The sequence below is a fragment of the Ptychodera flava genome, chromosome 1, assembly GCF_041260155.1.
Source record: "Ptychodera flava strain L36383 chromosome 1, AS_Pfla_20210202, whole genome shotgun sequence".
NCBI classification, from domain to species: domain Eukaryota; kingdom Metazoa; phylum Hemichordata; class Enteropneusta; family Ptychoderidae; genus Ptychodera; species Ptychodera flava.
The window spans coordinates 58,608,602-58,633,070 of record NC_091928.1 but is presented as its reverse complement, the minus strand read 5'-3'; the positions used below and the strand labels follow the sequence as shown (position 1 = coordinate 58,633,070).

Genomic DNA, 24,469 nt, shown 5'->3' with positions numbered 1-24,469 from the left:
AGGTAATATGTAACGTACAGAAGAAAACGTTTTAACGAGAACATGTGATGTAAACCAAAGCCAAACACTCTTTAATTCATATCAAATCACATCCATCAAGGAGCAGTATGATATCGCAGAGTTTAGCACGCACGGTTCATGTGACAATTTAACATTTGACCCAAGGTGACACACAACACTGATCTAGTTACATTTCTTTTGGAATTCGATCAGCTGTGTATGGGACTCAAGACTCTCTCAACAATCATTGAAGGGCTTACATTAACGAGATAGACAAACACAATCCAAGGTAAGTATTCTTACTAATTCTTTTTTGAAATCAGTCGTATTGACATCTATACACCAGAAAAAGTTTTTTCAAATCAAATTCGATAATTGTTAACACACAAATTTTGAATGAGTTTCTACGAATCAAGTTTCTTGATATACAACGCATCTTGGTTCCACTCAGGTCAACTTGTTTTCTTGGCCTGAATCATTTCAATTGGCTTGCTATATTCGCTAGATATTATACTTAAGTTAGCCCCCTTCAGAAGAAATTGGCCGTGTACTTGAAAGATATTCAAAGAATATGGGTTTTTTCCACCATGATTTGATAAATCTTTTTTTCTCTCCATCTCCACCATGTTGATCGTCATGATGATCAAATACATCTGTTCAGAGTCTTTTGCTCAGTCTTGATTGACAGTGGAGTTGTATTGTCATCATTCATTGCGTAGTTCAAGATCATTTTCTATGATGAGAATGAAACTATCACTCAACTTAGAAATTGAAGTTAGGGGTGATGTCGTACACGTAAAATTTATAACGCCTTTGTCGTGAATGAAGGCGGTGACATGAAAGTCTGAAAGTATTCAGTCATACTTGGGGAGGGGGGATGTCAGTAATTGGGAGTTAATTCATACTTGGGAGGGGGTGTCAGTAATTGGGAGTTCAGTCATACTTGGGGAGGGGATGTCTGTAACTGGGAGTTCAGTCATACTTGGGAAGGGGGGTGTCAGTAATTGGGAGTTCAGTCATACTTGGGGAGGGGGATGTCTGTAATTGGGAGTACAGTCATACTTGGGGAGGGAGATGTCTGTAATTGGGAGTTCAGTCATACTTGAGGAGGCGGTGTCAGTAATTGGGAGTAGAAGGAAAGGTGAATATTAATCTAGAATCTCACTTACATCTACTCTAAACCAGACATTAATTCGAAGCTACGTCCCTCTGATACATTTTGGAGGCTCTACCACTCTATGTAAGGAATGCATTTCCATGAGCAATTGTAATTATTTCTGTGCGATTAGTTCATTTACTTCACGTATACACGGTCAAATACAGCTGATGATAAGGGCACTCTGTCCGTGTGTATGTTTATGTGTTAGTGTCCCGTCCAGGGCTGTACATAAAACGAAAAATTTTTGTGCGATTCTGTACTTGGGAGATTGGGGACATATTTGTCTTGACCAAATTTGAGTGAATAATTTTTAGCAAGCATGTCGCTCTTCAGAATAAAAACCTCAAACAATGTGACCTAAAAATTTATTTAATCATACTCTTGTTATTACCTTATATTAAGGTTACAGTTGGACATGTTTAAAAAACACTCTATCATGTTCATTTTCACTATAAGGCCATACAAGTCAACATTAAATTATTGCGTATATGGAAATGTAAAGCATGTTCATACCAAGGTCTAACAGGCTTTTGTGAGAAAAATAGCTGCTACTAAAACTTCATGACAATTTCGGCAACTTCAAACTCTGATCAGCTCCAGCCGTACTAACTGAGCATCGTTGTATAAAGTTCAATACATTCTATTCAGATTTTGTTGATTGTATTGTGCTCTCAAATACCGGTACACGCATTGCGATGCTGTATTACAATATATGACCCTTGAAAAGCACGATAGCACACCATCCGGGATCAACCTGTCACAGGTATTGATACAAGCTCAAGATTATAAAATATGGTCTGTAAATTTGAATTCAATGCCGTCATTGTTGACTCTGTAAAGATATTTTGTCCGTTTTGCTGATTTCGAATTGGCTGCATATTCCTAAGTCGTTAAATTGATCCATGCAAAGTAGTTAAACGAGTAAAGAAATTTGAATGTTAATTACATTTCATTAGAGAAATTTCATCTACACTGGTAACATTCTGTAGACAGAGCAGTAACAGCCTTCACGTGTTCCAAGTGTAGGACTGACTTCCACTCTCGTATTGTATGACTTGTTCAGTGACACTCAATGTCGTACCTCATTCACCAGCCTGAGCACTACTCCATGGTTTCTCGGGACAGACAAAGGCTAACAATTTATGCAGGTAATTTAAGGGTGGACCACTTTATATCCTTGGGGGGGGGGGGACATTTTGAAAAACAGATTCCAAGAGGCTGCCTCTAGAAACAAAACGTACGGCCAAGATTGGCAGCAAAAAAATCCCAGTAGACTTGAAGTAAAAAAATCAGCCACCGATAGTTACTTTCAGTTAATACTTTCATTTTCTGTGCGCTGGCACCTCATTTGATACCACCTTTCATTTCCGACGCGTCCTTCAAGCGCCCTATTTTTTTAATATCCCCACTTTCAGCACACCTACCTTTCATTTCTTTAACGTCCTGTTATTATTAATATTTTAACTAACACCTGGGCTGTTGTTTTACAAATAGCCAGTTTTTCAATTTGACACAGTAAGTAAATTAAGGTTCTGCTACAGTTTCTCATCCTCATACCTGAAAATATTTTGAAGAGCTTGTCCCCATTGCCTGCACTGGATATTCTGTATCCATTGCTTTGTACAATGATATGCAAGGTGTGACTAGTCAACAAAAGTATCTGTTGCACGTAAAGGCGTTGCCGCAACCATCCCCATACTAAATATTTCCAGAACTTCTCTTTTCAATTTCAAGCAAAATATTTGCAATGCAATTGATGAGGGTTAGACAAGGCTGCAAGAATTTGCCTTCAAATAGACCATCTTAAATTGTCTTATTGTAATTCTTTAATGATTATCGTACGACACATCTGTTAACATCTAAAACAGAAGCTACACTCCAAAATGAATAACCCCAAACTTAAAGACGTTTACCCTATAAACTTTTGAAAAATCAGAAATACCAAAACACGTCTGTAGCCAATAGACGTTCAAAAACTATAGTTTGGTTATTTCTTTTCATTAACAAAAATTGCTGAAGAAGTTTCGGCGTGTCAGTTGCAGTGTCAAATAAAAACTTTTTTTATAATTTTAAGGATATACACTGAATACCTCTGTTGACAAGGTAATAATGGGAATCATTTTGTTTAATATAATTGTAAGTCTTCATAAAATTACTTGTTTTAAACACTCACAATGACCACTAAATGACACAATTTTTATGTCTAATGTTTCTCAAATTTTCTGTATCAGGAAGGGTTCAACGCTCTCTAACCATCCCTTAGTAATTGGATTAAGTTTGTCATTTCAGTGTATATAATTCTACCCCCTCTGTTCATTGTGTTGTCTTTCAAATCCTAAGAGGGTTTTTGCTACATTAGATTAGCGTATTACACACAGGAACACAGAAACAAACTAACCAGCCCGGGAATACTACCCAGAAAAAAAACTTAATCACTGTCAGTGGTATTGTACAGATTGATGCCACGATGACTTCTTTTTTCTCATCAGAAGTCTTGCTGCAGTAAAGTTGGCTTCCATCCTCTTTCGAACTTTTCAGTTTCCTGAAACAGATACGCTGTCTGCCTTGTTCCATGTCGACCTGTGCTGCTGTACATTTCTTTGCCAATTCACGTATTTCTTTCATGCCATGTAAAGAACAGCATCTCATACAAGAGAACAGGAAATGTTGAAATTTAAGGCACGCGTATGCTGTGACGGTTTTAGTCGGACAGATAAAGCACTCCTGAAAAAAAGATTCCTCTGAAAGAGCAAGTGAAAAAAGTTGCTAGAATTCGCATGTCGAAAATACAAATTCTTAGTTAAAAGTCTTAAGTGGCAATAATCCAGACCCCTTCCCCGCCTGCCGAGTATCAAAATGGTCCACCGGTTACTGCAATATGCCTGTAAAGTCGACGAATTTGATCGACAGATAAAGCTGAGTATTTTTGTTGCGACATCAGTCCACGCCCTCCTTACTATTCTGTGTGTCCCAAATTTAATGATTCTTATGATGGCGAGATTAGCTGCCAAGAAGAACTGATGAACAAGTAATTGTGTCAGGTGTTGAACAAGGGTCTATTGCATCAGCGCTTAGCGCAGCAAAGGTAGACAAGACCGGAAGGTCACTCGCCATCTCTTAAAGACGGTTTGATATTTACCCACTATGATGGTGATATATTTGCGCATGCCCGCTGTACACGGCCCAGATTCAATAACACACTTAGACAAACACAATCGCACACTGACAATCACACATAGACAGATACCAAGACAGAGATACACACACAGAAACACACTCAAATCATGTCGGGAATAACTTTCCTTGTGACTCACCTCGGTGACAAATTTGTCCAACATGTCAGAAAAACCGAACAAGGACTCTGTACCGAGAGTTGCATCCAGGTCTATATCAAGGCATTTGAATGTTAGTTGTCTGAAAGATCACTTAATCGTAGATGTCAGTACATTGAGATCTATTGAACGTAGATGTCAATAGCCGGAGATGTCAGCTGGTCCATCAGGTGCAACTTTCCACAACCTTCAGAGAATCATTTGTATTGTTTGTAACCAATTAGGAAACTTTCCATATATCATACCACTCTTGGCCACGTGATCCTGTTTTTGTCGTTCATTGAATCCCCCAAATCCACTGTAGTCCTTTTTTTCTCATCCAAAGTAGTACCCGCCACACTTTTATTCATATGTTAAACAGTAAACCCAACACTTTTCTGGATAAAATTATTAGTTTATCGAGAGAAGTTTCGGTTTTAACTGAAACGTCTGGCGGTGTACTAATCTGTACATGAATAAGTAATGCATCACAATAAGTTGCGTAGAAGCACACAAAGAACATTTTAGGGCAAATATAAAATTCACTTGTTTATGGCCATATTTTTCAAAAGATGCTCTACACAAATAAAAATATCGCAGCATGTACATTAGTTATTATCAATCGAAACTACAGTTTCTACGTAGACAAAAACCGTACACATGACTCACTTGCTTCAATATCGACAGTGAGAGCAAAACATGATGTACATATTTCACTACTCGTCACTGAACAAGTTATACATTGATTTCTTTTGCGATCCCAGAATCCCACACCTCGACACCTAATATTTCTTGGTACTCATGAATGTTGAATCATAACTCACTTCTGTACCCTAACTGGCTGGACAAAACATGGCAGTTCAACTTTTTAGGTTTGAAAATCTTCCTGCAAGTCTTGATCTATGGGAACTATCAAACTGGAAAATGTTAAATTGGAAAACATACAGGATAACGTCACCGTAACACTGTGATGTTGACTGGTATGTTATATTCACTTTCCGAAATGTCAGAAAAGTATATCACTTCAACCTTCACGAGAGTTTCGACTCCGATAAAACGGAGAACTTTCCACTTCTACATGTATTTTAATACAACCAGGTGTTCTTTTTAATAGACCAATCCGAACAAAGATATTCCTCATACTGCAGATGTTTCCTCTCACGCCAACACTGACTCGTGTGTAAATTAGTTAGATTGTTGCTTGCTGTGTTGTCATTTACGTGGTCGTTAAGATCAACTTTATATTGCAAATGAAATTATTCGTGGTATAAGTCGTAAAAAGCACTCGACCCTCGCGAAGTTTTACAAGCTTCTCACCAAAAAGTGAGGTGTCCATTATAAAACAACTCCACTTTGTGCTATTTCCTATACTTATTAAGTGTTACACCATAAACTTGGCTTCTGAGAATATGCAATCCCAACGTCAGTTTGTCTAGATGAGCCCCCCCCCCCCCCATGATAATTATCTTTTTACTGACTCTTTTCAGTTCTTACTGCCTGTTGTTGAGACATTGTAACGAGGAGTCTATTTGTTTGTACATGTAAGGCAATACGTGTCTCGAAACCCAAGGTGTTGAACTTTTACTCTACTTCCAAGGAAGGGATTTTAAACCAATCTCTTTCGTAATCCAGAATAAAAGTTGTGACAGATCGAGTCAAAGTGAAATTCAAAATGGTCAGTGGTCGCTTTGTCCTATATTAAATCTGTTGAGAGTTTCGAGAACTGTATATCCAAAACAGAGCAAAATTTTATGTACCAGCAAAATGGAATTAAATTCTCGACCCTGTCATAAAGATTCATAAACCTGACCTGTAGCGCATTAATTTCAATGATTTATGAATAGATGTGAATTTCCATCGAAGCTGGCACCTTTATAAATCAAAAAGTATAATTTGAAGTCTAATTGCATCGGAGGGAAATCATCGGTGGCGTTTATTTGAGTGAGTTTACGATAATTGTTGAAGAGATTGCCAAGCAGAGTGTCATGAGGTAGCACAAAGCTTTCAAGATGGAAATATGAAATATAAGTACATTCTTTAGACGCTTGTTAAGACGACACCACATTGCGTTAGCAGTCCCGGCAGTCAGGTTGAAAAGCTAATGCCGTATCTAAACGTATCGGCAGAACAATCAACACATTGACTGTATTGTCTTTGGGACTGGTAGTAAGTGAATCCGTCAATATCGGAATAACTCAGATCAAGGGTACACTGCTTCACACCAGCCCCTCCTACCGATGAATTTTGTTTCATTTTGTCAAGTGACATTATTTTTAAGAATTGGAAATTTTGTGTGCGATAGAACACCGGGTACATGCTGGAGGTATTTTACTGACGTGTCGAGTCGAGTCGATCGAGTAAGTTAATCTTTGGTCATTTAGTCGGAAAGCAATTGGCAAATTTACATGATCGAGACTTTTCCTCTAATCGGCAATGAATACGTAATTAGTCCGTTACGTCAGCATTTAGGAACGTTAGGGGAGAACCATTTGATTTCGGGGGGGGGGGGCGCTGGGGGAAATGGGTATGGCAACAATTTTTCCCGCCATTGTGGCAGCAATTTTTTTCTATTGTCTGTCTTGCATCAATTTTTTCAACATGTGGAAGCAATGCATTTTCTTTCGTGATTACCAGTTTTTTAATATGCGGTTGAGTTAATAACATGTCACTGGTTAACAACTACACTTCTAAAAATAACAAGTAGTATTCTACGTGAGCACAGGACAGACGACATTAAATAAGAGGACAGAAATTGTGTAAAACAAAGATAGTGTAATGAATCTTGTAATGTGTCTTAATTTTTTACTATACTGAATAAGTCCACGGAGAACATTGCAACATAAAATATGAAATATGTTTGCCAGGACGTAGCATACAACAAAAGCCTTTTGTGAAACGAGTTTTGAGCTAATTTTGTTGTGCGATTACACGAATACCGGCAAAAAGACATGGATTTCCTCAAGTATATTTTGAAAGTGTTAGCGCCCCAGGCGGTGCACGTCCAGAAAATGAGAGAATGAGAGAGTCAGATTTCCCAAATTTTGTAACAATTTTTTTATTCTGTGGTTTGCCATGATCATATTTTCTCTCAAGATATTACTTGATAATATTTTGTTCTTCTTCACCTGCCGACACATTTTTTTTCCCAAAAATCCTCCATCTCCCCCCCCCCCCAATCAAATGGTACTGCCCTAACTCTGGGACAAGAATCCAGGCTCTATAGTTAATGGTACCGAGATTTGACACATTTCTTAATTGGCAAATATACCTTATCAGCGATCGAAGCATCCTGTCGTTCCCACGTCAAAGTTACGCGGTCATCAAAGGGACACCGATGTGATATACATCGATAAGAAACACACTCGCACTCTCAAAGGAACACGACTAAAGTGTATCACAGCTTTAGTCATTTCAATCACGGTTTTTGAAGGGTCTGTGTTTCAATGGCAGTTTTGCGATGTAAAAGACAAACACCTTCACTATGGAATGTTCCAGCTATGTGATATTTCGAATAAACATTTGTGATTTTTATCAATGGCCTCCATTCTCTGTACTTAATTGCAGTCTCTGACCACTTGACCATACACTGTGTGTTTGTCTGTAATCGTATGGAACTTTAATAGAGGTTCATTATACAGTTGATTATCGGACATATCATCAAAGGATTACGTGAAATTCGTACTTCTCCCTGTAGCTAATCTTAACCCCCAATGTTCCATTGACACGTGATTTCAGGCCTCTGTTCAGAACGAAGCACTGTCCCTGACTCACCTTCAAACACAGGTATCGTCCTAATTTAAAGATTTGTGGCACAGCACCAATCTGTTACTACGTGATGGCTGACCGAGTGTTAGAGATCACTTCACCCCAACTCCGTAACAAACCTTCACGTATAAACTGCACTCAGAGCGTTTCATTTGAAAGAGAGCAGCTTGTGAACGCGTCAGTGGATACCATTACCAAATTTGATCGTTGATTGTCCAATAGTTGATATATGAATTAATGTCTCAGTTTTCATCGCTGATTAAAACGACTCACTGCGAAGATTCTGGGAGCTTTTCCGCAAAATCGAAGACGTACATTTACAGCCACAGTATAGAGATATTAATTGACACACGAACAATAAAATTGCAAACACTCATTTCACCAGAAATTCTGAAGAAAATTAATGTTCATAAAGTTGCTGATAAGAAAGTAAAATTAACATTTATGCCACAAATACAATGTGACGGTCAAATTCAACTTTGTATTAGATCATTGCGAAAACGACAAGCTATCGCTAGCTTTTATCGGAAATTGAAATTACAGGAAAGCATTTTACGAGACCGCTGCGTTTTCCTGTTTCTGTTGAGGCAGCAGGCTTCTATCGTCGGTGGTTGAATCTCGTACAAACAATGTAATATGTGCATAAAGTTTGATAACGTAGCAATCCATATCCTAAACACCGGTTTTACCTTGTGGTTGGAAATATTCTTTAGGAATTTATCGAGATCCCCACCCCCGAGGCCAAGACTATCAAGAAATCCCCACCCCGGGCCAAGACTATCAAGAAATCCCCATCCAAAACAAGCAAATCCCCATATTTCCCAATCCCAACACTATGGGTACTCTTATAAACAGATTACGGACACTAAATGAGAAAATTGGCAAATACAAGGCTAGGTTCATGGCAAATCGCGTGGAGTATCCAATTTGTCCCATGGTACTAGAGATAGCCCCTTTTGTGTCGTAACACGCAACATGTTGCTTTAACTCGATCACCCGATATGTAGAGCGTATGGGCGGCAACGCTGTAATGTTTGCTTTTTGATAAATCCAACAAAATCATGCAGAATATTTCATAAAGTACAATGGACAGTGTTGATATATTATGACTCAGTCCAGAGTATGAATCAAAAATGAAAAAAAAAAAAAACTGCCGACCAGAAGAACCAATAGCACTGTCTGACCGCTGGCCTAGATCTTTCATCACAGCGGTGGGTCTCCTGCACCCAAGCAAGATAAACTTTCAAAAATGTACGAATAACTTGCAGAATTAAAAATCCACATTTTTTTCTCCATCTTTTATATAGAGAAGTAGATTACGATGTAAGGCTGTTTATGTTATGCTTTTGTTTTATTACCAACAACGTGGGTTTTGACAAATGTTTATGCACTACAGCATTGAAAAATCCAGTACATTCATTGAAGAAAACTGTTTCAATACTCAAGCTGCGATTTCACACAGGTGGGTCAGAGTTCATACCAGATTTTCTGTTTGTTGTGAACCAATGCAACCAGTCTACGACGCTAGTTATGAACTGAACATGGTCACGTGTTTCAGAAAGAAATGTCCTGATAAGAAATGAGAAAACGAGAGCTAGCCTCTTCAAATGTAATTAACAGCCTTGTAATATACAAATCAAAATGAAAGCTATTGTGACAAAAGTTTTCGAGAAATAAAAGAGTTGACCAAAATTAAAAATAACTGGCCCCCAAAAATTACATGCGAAGTTTTTCACCATCGGGATGAAGTCATTCCAAAAGACAGCATGTCAAATTTCAAAGCTATCCAAGGGAAAGTTGTTACGGAAAAAATGATATCTGGAGAAAATTGGCCTACAACAGTGCATATTTCACCATTTCAACGAATCTAACATAAGTTATGCTTAAGGTAGAAAACGCCTTGGGGACAGATATAACTTTTGCAATAGTAAAGCCCACCTCTTGTAGGGGTCATTGTGAAGCTCATTAAGTAGATACAGTTTTCATCTTCTTATTTTTGTTAACACAGGAATTACGGCCATGTTGGCTTTCAAGTGCCTGGAAATATTCGATAATTTGTTTCGCTCGTATAAAATATTATTCGGTTGTTGGTGATCCCTGATTTTTACTCTGTATGTCCAAAGGGAAACGATTAAAGTTTCCTAACGAAAACTTTGAGCGAAAAGTTGAAGTCTTTCAATTTCGAGGCGAGTACTGCCTGAAGCACATTTTATCCGCACTTGAAACATGTCAGACAAACAGTCTGCTTTAGAGCATTTTTTATCAACACGAAGGAAAAACATAAAAAGAACAGACAAGCAAGTAATAATCATCTCAACAAGCGATGAAGTCATGACCTCTAAGCTAAAGACCAAATTTTGTCAAATTTAGGATAGTCATCGTCAACCATAGACGACAGAAATCAGTAAATACACGTATTAACACCGATTAACAGGCCTTCATCAGTCCAGGTCATTTCAGTTCATTGAACGCAGTAACGATAAACCTTTACATCTAATTACAATTGAATCTTATTGACGTTTTTTTAATATCTGTTCGGAAATCACAAACGTACGGGCAGACTGACGGAGAGACAGAGACAAAGCCGATACTAGCTCCCTTGTATAAACACTTGCGGTAAAATTGTCGGTCAAACAAACACTGGAACACTATCACTTTAACACCAAGGTAAATTTGAAATGTAGACGCACACACAAACCACACGTGAAGGTCAAAGACTGTCAGACAGTAATTTACGACCATAAATGATATGATCGTTGGATGTCTTCAACAAGAATAAATCTCGCGGACACGGATAGTGCTGGTTTATATTCCTCATAAAAGACGATTTTGATCTGTGTATGCTGGTTGCTGCATGGATTTGCCATGTCCAAAAAAGCCTCCATGTTTGTGTAAAATAGCTGATTCAGGTAATTGACTCACTACTATTAGAAAATAAAGTCACCGTATAAACTTGCCGGCTGTCAGGAATGTGAAAAATATTCTATTGGTACAATTTAGCTGAAGGGAAAGCTTAAATTGTTTTCTATGGATGGAACACATATACCGTAGAAGTCATTTCCTGAACGGTAAAACGAAACTCTGAACGACAAAGAAATTCGTAAGTGCACCCGAACACTTGGTTTTTCGAGAACTTATTTTTAGTGATTCAAGCTTATACACTTATGCAAGAAAGTCCTGAAACCTATTGTAGTTTTTAATTTATTAATACATAAGTTAAAAGTTTATTAAGTAAAATCTATATTCTTGACAAACGTTTATATAATATGGTGCCGAGTATTTTTCTTTCATTATTGCGTAGCGAAACAAATTTGAAGGCTTTCAAAATGCACTACACTACTCCACCTATTGGCTACATAGAGTCTTCTTGGAATGCAATAAGCATGCAAGATACAAATATTTCCTTATGTTTTCTCAAAAGTTGGCCAAACACTTAATTACTAACCGAGGCCAGAGAAAAGTTTTAAATAATGTAAGAGAGATAGAGAGAAGATGGATGTGACGCAAGCTCGTAATACGAATCGACCAGCAGACTATAAAAGCACTAGTTGTGAGGCGGAAGATAAAAACGTGGACGTTTAAGGTTCAACCCTTCATTAGCATTAAAACGACAAGAAATCACCACACGAAAAATTGAACGCAATAGAAACAAAAGAGAGCCCCCTCAAAAAATCACTTAACAGAAAGATCAAATTTACTAAATTGAGGCTATGCACGACCAGACAATCTTATCAATTAGATAGTACAATAAGACTTACAAATTAGTGAGCATCAAAATATGCATTCCCCATTACTTAGTTAAAATCAATGTAATAGAGTCGACAAATCGTCCAAGATATGAAAGAACTCGTACAATTGCCACTGCTGATAGCTATATGATAGTTTGCAGGACAGAAACCTGTCAATATTTAATCTGAACAAAGGAATATGGTGGGAATAGGATGTAAAGTGTGCCCGCAGTTTAGTTTGGGCCGAAGCGTTCTGATTTGGTGCTCAACGTCACGAAGACGACCTCGTCTGAAGAATTTGAAAACTTTGTTTTGGCATCATGGTTTGCATTTTGACTGCAACGTTGTTCATTTATTAAAATGCTTTGGGTTGTTTGATAAGTAGTATGTTTGTGTAACCTAATTGAAAGTAGTTTTTAGGTCAGACCACCTGTGACCAATATGGGTACACGACAAAAAAAAAAGAGTGTACATTTGTATGCATGAGTGACACAAAACACAAATCAGACTCGATTTCCTCCATTGGAACGGTATTTTGTTGGCATGAATCCAATCAGTCCGATATACCTACATTTTGTCAGGCTTTATCAAGCGAGAAGTGGGAAGGTGGTTAGATTACGGATTGCATCTCATCCATATCTATCAATCCATCCATCAATCACTTTATAACCTCGGTGCAATCACGGTTACTGGTTTCGATAATGATGATTATGATGTTGGCTTCATAAACATGCCAGTTATTTCTGCGATGCATAGAGGATATGGTGTTGTCGTTCGGTTGAAATTATGTTTTCGAGATTTTGGGTTCACTCCATCTGTGATTCATCTGTGATTCAAACATGTCAGACCTGATTTTGATCAAATTCAGTTCAAAGACATTAAGGTATGCCACCTTTATGAATTGATAGGTTAAACACACATAAACTATCTCGACGGTATAAAAGCACTGTACAGTGTGATTTGTTTGATAAAGAAAGCGAAAACAGGCGGAATCCCACATCTGTTCATTTTATGTTGACAATTATTGTAACATCGTTATAACCTGTTGTTACTATTCTGTCCTTTCTTTATTTATGACATAGCTAAACTTTGATGGATTAAAAACAATAAGTAGCAAAAAAGCTAGTACCCTACCTTGAAATACTCACTCTTAAAATAAAACGTTTCATCAATGATGCATGCGTATAGATGGACAGCAGCTAGCTATAGTAAACACCTATTTCCTGGTCATGAGGGCTATAGCGCCCGTCTATTACCCCGAGAGGGGCGTGTGTTACCAGAAACACATCGCTATTCCCGAATTTGTGCCACACCGTTCCAAATGTATGTGATCAGCGAAAAATTCAGCTGAATGTTTTGTGGATCACATTAATCTGTCGAAATTCATCTGATTTTTCAGCTGATTTTCCACGGCAGAAAAATTCTGGTGATGCCAACAGAATAATCAACTGGATTTTTAGATATTATCTGAAAAATCAGCTGCATATCTTGTTTTTAGACGAAAATTTAGCTGATGTTTTAGAAATTGTTAGGAAATTCCATTCAGCTGAAAATTTCAGTCGATTTTTAAAAAATTAGATAATTTTTTACTGAACAATATGCTGGTCTGAAAATTCAACTGAATATTTTACTGAACAAGGTGTTCATCCAAAAATTCAGCTGAATTTTTTTACTGAACAACCTGTTCATTCAAAATTCAGCTGAATTTTTAGTGATAATGAATTTTAAAAGGGCATTTTTTGGGTTACGATTCATCTTATGTGGAAAGTTATCATACAATTATTTTCAGTATTATAGTGACATTAATATCTGGTAAGAAAATTTGAAATTAAAAGGAAATTCCGAAATTTGGTTGGATTTTCCGAAATTAGTTCGGAATGCGTTTTTAGTATTATACTATGATTTTCCAGATATGAGTTATTGAATGTTGCCATTGGATGATGTATATTTTTTGTTTCGTGTAATGGCAGACATCTAATACCAATACCTATTTGTTGTTTATCTTCGGCCTTTTTTGCGAGTCTAAATCAAGATGTGTGACATAGTAGAGCTTTCGAACATAAGTTGAATGTTGCTGGCATTGTGTTAATTTACGCTGACCATTTGTGAAATCGTTGTCCCGATCAAAAGATTGCCATCCCAATATCTAGACTACTGTATTGTTCTGTTAGATTATTTTCATACCAAAGTAATTGTATGTAGTGTCGGCTATTGTTTGATATGTTAGGTAATTAGCCGATACCATAAACGACAAAGTTTGCACGCAGTGATGATTCTCACCAAGATGATGACAATAAGATAACTTTTCAGAACTGTAAAATGCTTATATTTTCTCCTAGACTAGAATTTTTAATGTGAATGTGTTGAAGGGGCGACACAGTTAATCGAGATCGAGAGATCCAAAGATGTCAATCAAACTATTTTTCGGGGCTAACTAAACGTGTGTAATTACGTGTGTTTCCGAGGAACAGCTTGCTCACATTCTTTTGTCCAAATATGTTAATGAGGCTGGAGGCGGACTCGATTAGTTGCTGGACAACTATTTTCCGCACTCCTTTTCCTCCTCGTGTGTAATCGAATCACTGTAAATTTGCATTTGATCTTCAGTTGTTTTTGGGATAAACATTATTATTATTATTATTATTATTATTACTAAACACAATTACATTGCTGTCCACTTTCAGATGATGGTAAAGGAAGAATACGAGATGCAAAACTCACAAACATGGCAAACTGTGATAATGGCGATGGATGAGAATCCTGGGATGCAGACAACTACGCTAACACAACCTGAGTCCATAGATGTAGAAATAACTCGAGAAACACAGATAAGCAATCAAACGCTGGAAGAGACTATGGTCAACGTTGAACCTGAACGGAAAGAGTCACAGAAAACCATATCTACACATTCGACAGGAAAAGAAGGGATCAGTGCATGTGTGGAACTTACGCAGCCACGATCTGAAGTGGTCAGTAAATCTGGAAAATTCAAAATGTCTGAAAAAGAACAAAGTAGCAAAGGTAAGTAAACGGCATTCTAAAGAACAGAGATTTTGTCTGTACAAAAGAAATGAATACTTAACCTATAAATACTGACACATTGTAGAATATTGATACGTTACCAATATTCTTAGCGTCAGTTCCATTTTGGAGAAAACATTTTACACATTACAATGACACGCCCACTTTTCTCATATAATTAAGAGTTCTGTTTTAATTGACATATTAACAGACTCCGTAGCTGTACACATAGGACTGGATGACACCGTTTATGACAAACGTCTCAGTGAGCTACAAGCCATGTCAACACATCAAAGACAGGAACAGATGGATGAAGAGATGAACGAACTCAAGGATGCATGGAAAGACTGTAAACAGGCACTTACCAACTGGATAGGAGAATTAATAGCTGATAAGGACCGCTATCAAGGACTAAAGAAAGTCTGCAAGAAAAATCTTGGTGATGTGGTAACATTATCTTTAACAGCCAAGGCCTTAACAATCTTGTTAAAGCTTCTCACACTTCATAATATGTACAGGTTAAAGCAGACCTGTAGATGCGGGAGTCTGGCCAAGGCATTGGAGCCACTACTTATAACAGATGAAATGAGAATGATTTCTGCCAAAGTAGGAATAACATTGCAACTGAAGGCGATGTACGACCAAAAGAAGTTGGAAGAAATTGAGCTTTTCTTCATTAAAAGTAAGTATGATGAAGCAAGAAATTACTTGTATAGAACGTTTGTGATATGACGGGATATGTCGATTTAGAGAATTATTTTGTCTTAACTCATTGTATCATTCACTTTCTTTCAGGAGATTGTGGTGGAATTCAACCAATGAGAATCTATGATGTCCTGACAGAAGACACTGTCGATGAAATCCAGGTACGTTTTGAAGTGAGTAAAATCATGATTCTATATCACCAAGCTACAAGTAAGACACTCCCTGTAATGGCAGGTAGTGCAAAAAACATGTTCGAATGGTATGGTTTAGAGTGAATTAGAATTTAATGCTTTTCATGTTTAAAAATTACCGCGATATAGAAAGAAACTAGGATCTCTTGTCCCTTCTTTTATCAGCTTAGTACACCTTGTGCTGAAATAAACAAATTTACAGTAAAATTCTTTATCTAAGGAATTGAAATTTTCTGTTTGACTTAATTCTGCTTGACATACATCCATGAAGATTGATGTGGTAACAATTACACTTCACCATTACTCATATCCAAACTTCGTTGACCGTTTGAATTTATGGCTGTGCAACATGAATCATAGAATAAGGATGGACGACTGTCATCCGATAAATATTATATTTGACAAAAATTGCTGTCTACTGTCATAGGGCAAGATTGAACGTCTTCATCAAGCAAATATAAGATAAGTAACGTTTGTATTTTTTAAGGTTGGAGAAACATGTATTGAAGAAAAAATGACAGACACTGCACAGGATGACCTTGGACAGAGTAAGTACTATCTTTGCTGGTTTGGTTGTGACACTATAAAATCATCATAATTTCTCTCTAAATAGCTGAAATATTTCAGTCACCTATTTTGTACATGAACCATTAAAACTTGTACTTATTCTACAAAATGCACAGTCCCATAGCTTTTCAATTGCATTCCAGGTTGTAAATCTTAATACCTAGCATCTGGTGCACACATAATCATGACTCGTACAAATATCATAAAGTGTGGCAAAATTGGAACAGGTGAAAATATACCTTTAACTTACCCCTTTTAATACCTGATATTTATTTTGTTTGCAGATAAAGATCCAGTGAAGTTGTTGCTGATAGGACTTCATCATGATCATAATATCAAGTCATCCACTGTACGTACACTGTTCAAAGCTGAGACGTGTATCAGACTTAAAGGGAAGCAGTTTGATATATTCAAAGTGATGGTTACAATGACAGAAAGGGTTCAACATATCCTATCCTCTAGACACGAAGTCTTAGGACTACTGGGTATTTCAAGGTATCTATTGACTGATGCAATAAGTCAGGACCATGATACTCAAGGTAACAATTTCTGCTTTTTTGATCATCCATAAAGATTCAGTTGACATTAAACTTTTATATGTTTACAATGGCAGATTGTTCAAATTTACCGGTAGTTGTCTGCATTATCTGAAGAGATGCATAATTCACAGGAGTTATTAAAGAACACGATTGGAACTAATTTTGCGATAATTTGACAGTGAAGTAATGTCGGTTTAATGTGCAAATAAATGTAAGCCCATCTGCTTTTTAAAACAATACACTTGCTTAATGGGTAATTTGTAATGTTGAAACATTCAGCTTTACGGCACCTAACACTTTTGAAACATTTGTCCCAAATTAGTTCCAATCGGTAATTCTATGCAAATATACAGAGGTTTTCCTCATGGCTATCAAGTCACTATTTCGTTTTCATTGAACTAAAAACCATAAATGTTGAAACTATCAAACTGGTTTGTAAAGTCCTGAATCTGGGTCAATTTTGTGTTTGATATTTGGTCCTTTAAAACTTTTAAGACCCTTATCTTTTACTTTCCCATATAAACACTTCTGTCCGTGTTTTTTATCAATCGAAAATAAAATTCATGAGTTTCAGAAGAAATGCTCGAGGCTAAGTTCAAATTACTTTGAGTACATTTCTTGTACTGTTGGCATTGATATTACAAGAAATACTGATTGACTACATATAACATATCATATAACAGATCACGTAAGTCTTTCTCTTCTAATGTGTCTCAGCCAGGCTTTCTTTAGCATTCTCAAAATGTTATTCTTCAATATGAGATGATTTTTGACGTTTAATGGATTATGATGTATAATGATGACGCCTTTCATTAAGCATACATTTTATTGTCCCTGTAATTAGGGAAAAAGGTGGAATGGAAGTTGTCTCCTTATAGTGAATATTCTATTTGCTGTATTTATGAATGGAGCAACACTTCTCCCAATGCAACCACGATGAGCATTGAAAATTTCATTTCGTAGTAAACTACGAATAGTTCCAAAAGTACAATTTAGTATTAACTGGCAAGTAATACTGATACATGTAGGTAAGCAAACAAACGCTTTACAAAGTATTACACCCAACATGTTTTTTTCAAAATTTCAACAGTGATATATCATTTTGGATTTAATATTCTTTCAAGGAGTTAATGGAATCTTTATATGTCATACCGTAGAGTGGCTCCCAAGAACGCTTACAGAAAACTCTTCACTTACATGCAGTTGTCTTTTGCCTTTTCTTGCAGAGCTTGAGGATCAACTCTTTACAGATGGACAACTCCTTTCTCAACCAGCAACCGACGAAAATGTCAGTTTAGTTGCTAGAAGTTTACTTCCGTATCAAATTAGCGACATAAAAATTTCAGAGTACAAAGCAGACCGGCTGTTAGCACTAATAAGTGAGAAATATTCAGACATAGACATTCAAAAGTCAGTTGTACAGAATCAGCTGGCTAAATCTAGACAGGAAAAGGCTATTGTGGAAAAGAAGATTATAGAATTGACAGAAAAGTTAGATAGAACTAAAGAGACGTCTATCAGACAACGTGTTGGAATAGATTCTCTGAGAAAGAAATATTCATCTGAACTAGAACAAAAAAATGAGGTGATCAATGACCTCCATGCAAAGCGTTTGGACTTTGAACAGACTCAGACAGAGCTCAGACGACAAGTACTCGAAGACATCAAAACTGGAATATATTCCAAAGACAGAGGAGATATTAAAGGTGACCTTTTCCATTATTCATGCTCAGAAGCATAAAGAACATTGATGGGGCTAATGTTTTACATATTATAAAGCAACTGAAACTTAAAGTATAGCAAGAAAAAAATTAACTCAAAGTATCTATTTTTTGTCAGTGATCAAATTCCAACAAGACAGTGAAGGTGGTAGGAAAACAATGACCAAACCATCACAACCTGAGACAGCTGATAGAGATGGAAGTGAGATGAGGAAAGGCAAACCAACACAACCTGAGATGACCATCAGGGATAGAAGTGAGATGGAGACAGCCACACCGACACAACCTGAGATGACTGGCAGGGAGGGAAGTGAGATGGAGACAGCCACACCAACACAACCTAAGATGACTGGCAGGTACGGACGTGGGGTGGAGACAGCATCCCAAACACAACATGAGGTGTCTGCCAAGGATAGGCGTGAGGTAGAGACAGCCACATCAGCAAAACCAGAAATGACTACCAGTGATAAAAGGAAGATGGAGCCAGCAATCTCAACGCAAGCTGAGATGACTGATAGTGATGGAATTGAGAGGGAGACAGCCACACCAACACAACCTAAGATGAATGTCAGCGATGGAAGTGAGATGGAGACAGCCACATCAACACAACCTGAGATGACTGGCAGGGAGGGAAGTGAGATGGAGACAGCCACACCAACACAACCTAAGATGACTGTCAGCGATGGAAGTGAGATAGAGATAGCCACATCAACACAACCTGAGATGACTGGCAGGGAGGGAAGTGAGATGGAGACAGCCACATCAACACAACCTGAGATGACTGGCAGGGAGGGAAGTGAGATGGACACAGCCACACCAACACAACCTGAGATGACTGACAGGGATGGAATTGAGATGGCGACAGCTACACAAAAACAACTTGGGATGACTGGCAGGGATGGAAACGCGAGCGCGACAGCAATATCAACACAACCTGAGATGACTGCCAGGGATAGAACTGAGATTGAGACAGCCTCACCAACACATAGGGATGGAAAAGTCAAGGAGGCATCCACATCAACACAACCTGAGATGACTTGCAGGGAGGGAAGTCAGATGGAGGCAGCAACATCAACACAACCTGAGATGACTGCCAGGGAGGGAAGTGAGCTGGAGACAGCCACACCAACACAAGGGGATATAAGCTGCAATAAAGGAAGTGATATAGATACAGTCACACCAAGACAACCTGAAATGAATGGCCGAGAAGGGATCGAAATGCAGGCAGTTTCAGTAGCAGAATCTGAAATGATTAGGAAAGAAATTTGGAGAAAGGAATCACCAACAACATTTCTAAGAGAGAAAAGAATAGTTGAGAAAGAGGAACTAAATAATGCAGAAACTGAAAACGTGAGAGGTAAGTTTTAATGTACGGCTTTTCTTATTGGAAGTGATAACTATTGTTTATAGAATTTAATCAAGTCATTTCTTATTCAGGCTGTGCCCTCTAATATTCATGATTTCTGATCTCTTTCAGTTAAGTTCATTGTGGAAAGCTGTTCTGTGCATAAATAAGTTAGATTTTAGCTGCTTTAGCCTGTACAATTCTAAATATTGCTTGATGGAGTTAAATTTTCTAAAATTCTCTGAGTCAACCTTATAGTACTTACTGAATACTATTTTGTAAAAATTATCTCGAGTACAAGGGAAATGGGGGAGTCAATAGAGTTTCAAAGTTGCCCATAGATCACACTGCTTATAATTCGTTTTATAATGTAATGTCAATGACAGATCTAGGTGAATATTAGCAAACACATATCAGAGCAGAGTTACAGGATGTATCAGTGTAGCAGCCAGAATGCACCCTTGTGACAATGTCCCCAAAACAGAACACATTGTCTGTATTTTCACATACTGCGGGTCACCTCTGTTGCACCCATGAGTCATCTGTGTTCAATTGGTGTAGTCTTCAAGTAATATCTGATACTGACTATGATCTTTGTTTTGCGTGATTATTTTGAAACTCATATTTATGTTTCAGAGCTGCGATCAGGCGTATTTATAACGCTGCATTTCATATAACTTGTGTTTAGTCGGCCTGAACTCTGATTAGCATCAGATATGGTATACTGTAACAATTACTTGCCTGAAAATAAAGCATAACAATGCAGTCCTGGTCGCTTAAATTTTGTTTTGTGACACTATTTTGATATTAAATAACATGAACTTTGTCTTACAAAAATGCATGTTGTACCTTATGTACAAAATAACCCTGAAATAAATAGTGGTGGGACACGGTCTCCCTTATTTAAAATTACTGGCCGCAACACTAATATATGCATTGAGAAACTAGCTTAATTATGGATAGAGTACAATATTATGGATAGTATGACTTGTATAGATCATGTATGGAGCACAGAAAGATAAGCAAAGAGTCCATCCACTGGGAGAGGGACAGGTCCATTTATTTTGACAGGGACAGGAAAAGATCAGCAATAGCAGTCTGAGAGAGGTTCCTTTATATTAATCAAATTTCTGGAACAAGTGATCTTAAATTATAAATCCTGCATTTGCCAAAATCATAGGTCAGAATATTTTTCACAGTTGACACTGATTTCTGATCAATCCTCAGTGAATGAAGATTCTGAAGGTGTTCTGAGTAAGATCTTCAAACGTCTTCCCTGTCGTAAATACAGGAGCTTTGCATGTACAGTAATGCCGAGAGGTAAAGATGGACATAGTGATTTAGTTACTACTGGTAGAGAAGAATTGTCAAGTGGTTCTGTTTTTGCTGACGAGGTGACTGCTTGTGTAGTGATTCCTGGTAGTGTAGAGGGACAAAGTGGTTCAGATAGTGATGATAGTGAGATGACAACTGATTCCGAGTCCTTCGATGAGATGCCTGGTGGAATAGTTACTCTGAATACTGCATGTTCATCAAGTAAGTATCAACAGTCTCAATTAAATTTATGACTCTAGAATTTTGACTTTCTGAATCTAAACAGCTCTTCTGAATAATTCTTTGATTTTAGAAAGTCAAGCGCTCTTTGGTGTCTCCGAAAGTTGGGCAGACCAAAATGACCCTTCAAATGTAAAAACTACAGGCCACTTTTGGCACTAGGTACCTACATTACCATTGAATGATGCATGGCTACTCTACCCCACCACGGGGTTACAGTGACAATGGCGGGACAAGAAAAAACTCCTATGTACAAGAATGAAAAGCAAAGAGGAAGGGTGGACCATTAGGAGACCATCACTATTTACTGTTGTGGAATCAAAGGGACTAAAACATGATGAACAGTATGGGGGTATACATAAAAAGTGACAAACAAACAGGGATAGTGCATAAATGTCACGGTACATGACGGTAATTGTACCACCAAATATGAATTTGATTGCCAAATTGTCAAAAGTGTTCTGCATCAGGAGAGACTGACTTACCCTAGTTCATGGTGTTACCAATCTGGTACCCAAACACACATATCAATATCGGTTACTGTAGTAACACCAAACGCTACATCTTGCTTCAAATTTTCCTTAACCTATGCAACTTATTTGAAAGAAATAAAGGCAGTTTTGCAGAACTTGTAAAAACTGTATTCTCTTTAAAAAATTGTAGACTGATTTGTCAAATGGGAAAAAGACAATCCCAAATATATCCAAATACCAAAAGTTAACATATGCCAGATTTGGATAATGGGCGCCAAACAGTCATCAGTCTGATAAGCTCCATGATGTACCTGATGTTGACAGCAAAATTGAAAATCCACAGAAACATGTATGTATTAATTACTGAAGCAGCTGAACTTGATTTTCCGTCACCATAATTTTTGTTTCATATTAATTCTGAACAAGAGCCCATCTTCAATCCGTGAAGATGGGCCAAATATTACCAAATATTAAGCTAACCCTAACGTCTGCATTTGTTTCAAGACTTGTACTGTGACATATGGTCATGCATCAATTATTGACTTTTGAGCCTCAAAACAGCTGTTGATTCAATTTTATAGAGTGAAAATCAGTAGATCTTGAGTTGAAAGCCTGATTTTAATTGTGCTTACTTCACATTGACTACCTTTATCAAATTTTTACTTTTGACTTTTCAGAGTATTGGTCTAAAATTGTTCTGGAAGGTATTCAAGAAGAGCAAGACCAATTCCAATTCCAAAATGTATGCGGACTTGCTTTCCATAATGATCAACTTTTCGTGTGTGATAGAAACAACAACATCGTGCACATATTGAATCCAGACTATTCATGTGATAAGGTTTTAGGCAGTTTTAGTGGTCAGTTTACGAAACCATTTCGGCCAGTATCTATTGCCGTCTCTCAGGACAACTTCTACTTCATCCTTGATGACAAAAATTTACAAGTTGTTGTTTGTAATCAAGATGATAAAATCATCAGATTAATCAATCTACCTGAAGACACAAAACCCTGGTGCATAGCTCTTGTGAGAGAGTTTGTTTTGGTAACAGAGGTCATAGGTCACCGCATCCTTAAGTACACCCAGGGTGGTCAGTTTGTTGCAGAAGTTGGTGGTCAAGGTCATGGTAAAACCAAATTTAACTTCCCCTACTTTATTGCTGCAAGCAGTAGGGATGTGATCAGTGTGTCTGACTATTGGAATCACTGCATTAAGTGTTTTGATACTGATTTCAATTACCTGTACCAATATGGTCAGTATGGTGGTGGCGATGGTTGGCTTGGTAATGCACACAGCATTGCTGTTGATGGCAATGATAATGTTTATGTTTGTGATGAAGGCAATGATAGGATTGCTAAGTGGAGTAGTGATGGAAAGTGGATCTGTAATCTATTTCAATACGAAGTGAGATGGCCCTTGTACATAGCAGTGACTCCTGCTGGTGATAGGATTGCAGTTAGTGGACAACATGGGGATAAAATTGTAGTCTTTTCTCAGTAGACAGACAAACAAAGATGACATCATTTATAAAAATTATGCAGACTGTTGAGGTGCTGTATATTTGTCTTGTAGCTACTGGCAGGTGCCTGTCTCCAGAAATGGAATGTCGTTATTGTGATACACCAAACTTGACATATCAAGCATATATATTGATACAATTTTCTCCAATTTTTATTTAGATTTTTGTAGTGAAAGAAGACCTGTGGCCACATGAAATCAGAAAATATAGGTAGAGAAAATGCAGTGGGTACATTTCTGTGTAGCATATACAAATTTAGATCAAGAGCAGCTGTCTATGTCAATAAGCAATATGCATGAACATTTTGTTGAGTTCTACCAACGACCAACCTCCATCTCTGCAAAATTGAAATAAAGAGAAAAAAAGGATAATTTGAAATAATGTTTGGTTGCCTGGCCTGTTTAGCCAAATTGAATACTAATGAGTCGCTACAAATGAATAAACTTCCTTGTCTGACACATGTTTGTCACAAGGTAAAATATCACCACTGATTCATAAAATTCCAAGCTGCTGCATTGACATGAATTTTCCCTTCTTTTACATGGAATTCAATGGCTGTCGCTAAAAAGGAAGTCTTGCACTTTGTAATTTCATGGTTTTATATCCCATATAAACAGTAAATGTTGACTGGAATAATGCCGGAAGGGTAACCAATCAGAAGAAATGCCTCGCAAACATAGGAAACCCAATACAAAATCACTGTACAGTGTAGGCAAACATGACTGCCGTTTTACTTCTCATTATAAGTGTTACAAATGTGAAATGTCAGAAGTTTAAACGTTTTACAAACAGGAGGAACAGAGGGTGAAGAACATTTTTTGTGAGTGAAAACCTGTCAAAATGTGGCAAAATATTTAATGTAACATATTCCAT

At 37.4% G+C, this 24,469-nt stretch overlaps 1 protein-coding gene across 1 annotated transcript; it reads left to right on the top strand.

Moving 5' to 3' along the window:
- LOC139146055 (titin homolog) lies at positions 1-24,469 on the top strand. Its single transcript, XM_070717506.1, has 9 exons — positions 1-289; positions 14,648-14,984; positions 15,196-15,666; positions 15,780-15,899; positions 16,732-16,986; positions 18,213-18,692; positions 18,826-20,064; positions 21,280-21,588; positions 22,757-24,469. Exons 2-9 carry the CDS (start codon positions 14,648-14,650, stop codon positions 23,575-23,577), a joined length of 4,032 nt encoding a protein of 1,343 aa, XP_070573607.1. The 5' UTR covers positions 1-289; the 3' UTR covers positions 23,578-24,469.

Coding starts and splice junctions, on each gene's coding strand:
- LOC139146055 (XM_070717506.1), top strand. CDS start 14,648: ATGATGGTAAAGGAAGAATACGAGATGCAAAACTCACAAACATGGCAA. Junction 14,985..15,195: donor AAAAGAACAAAGTAGCAAAG/GTAAGTAAACGG, acceptor ACATATTAACAG/ACTCCGTAGCTGTACACATA. Junction 15,900..16,731: donor TCTATATCACCAAGCTACAA/GTAAGACACTCC, acceptor TTTTGTTTGCAG/ATAAAGATCCAGTGAAGTTG.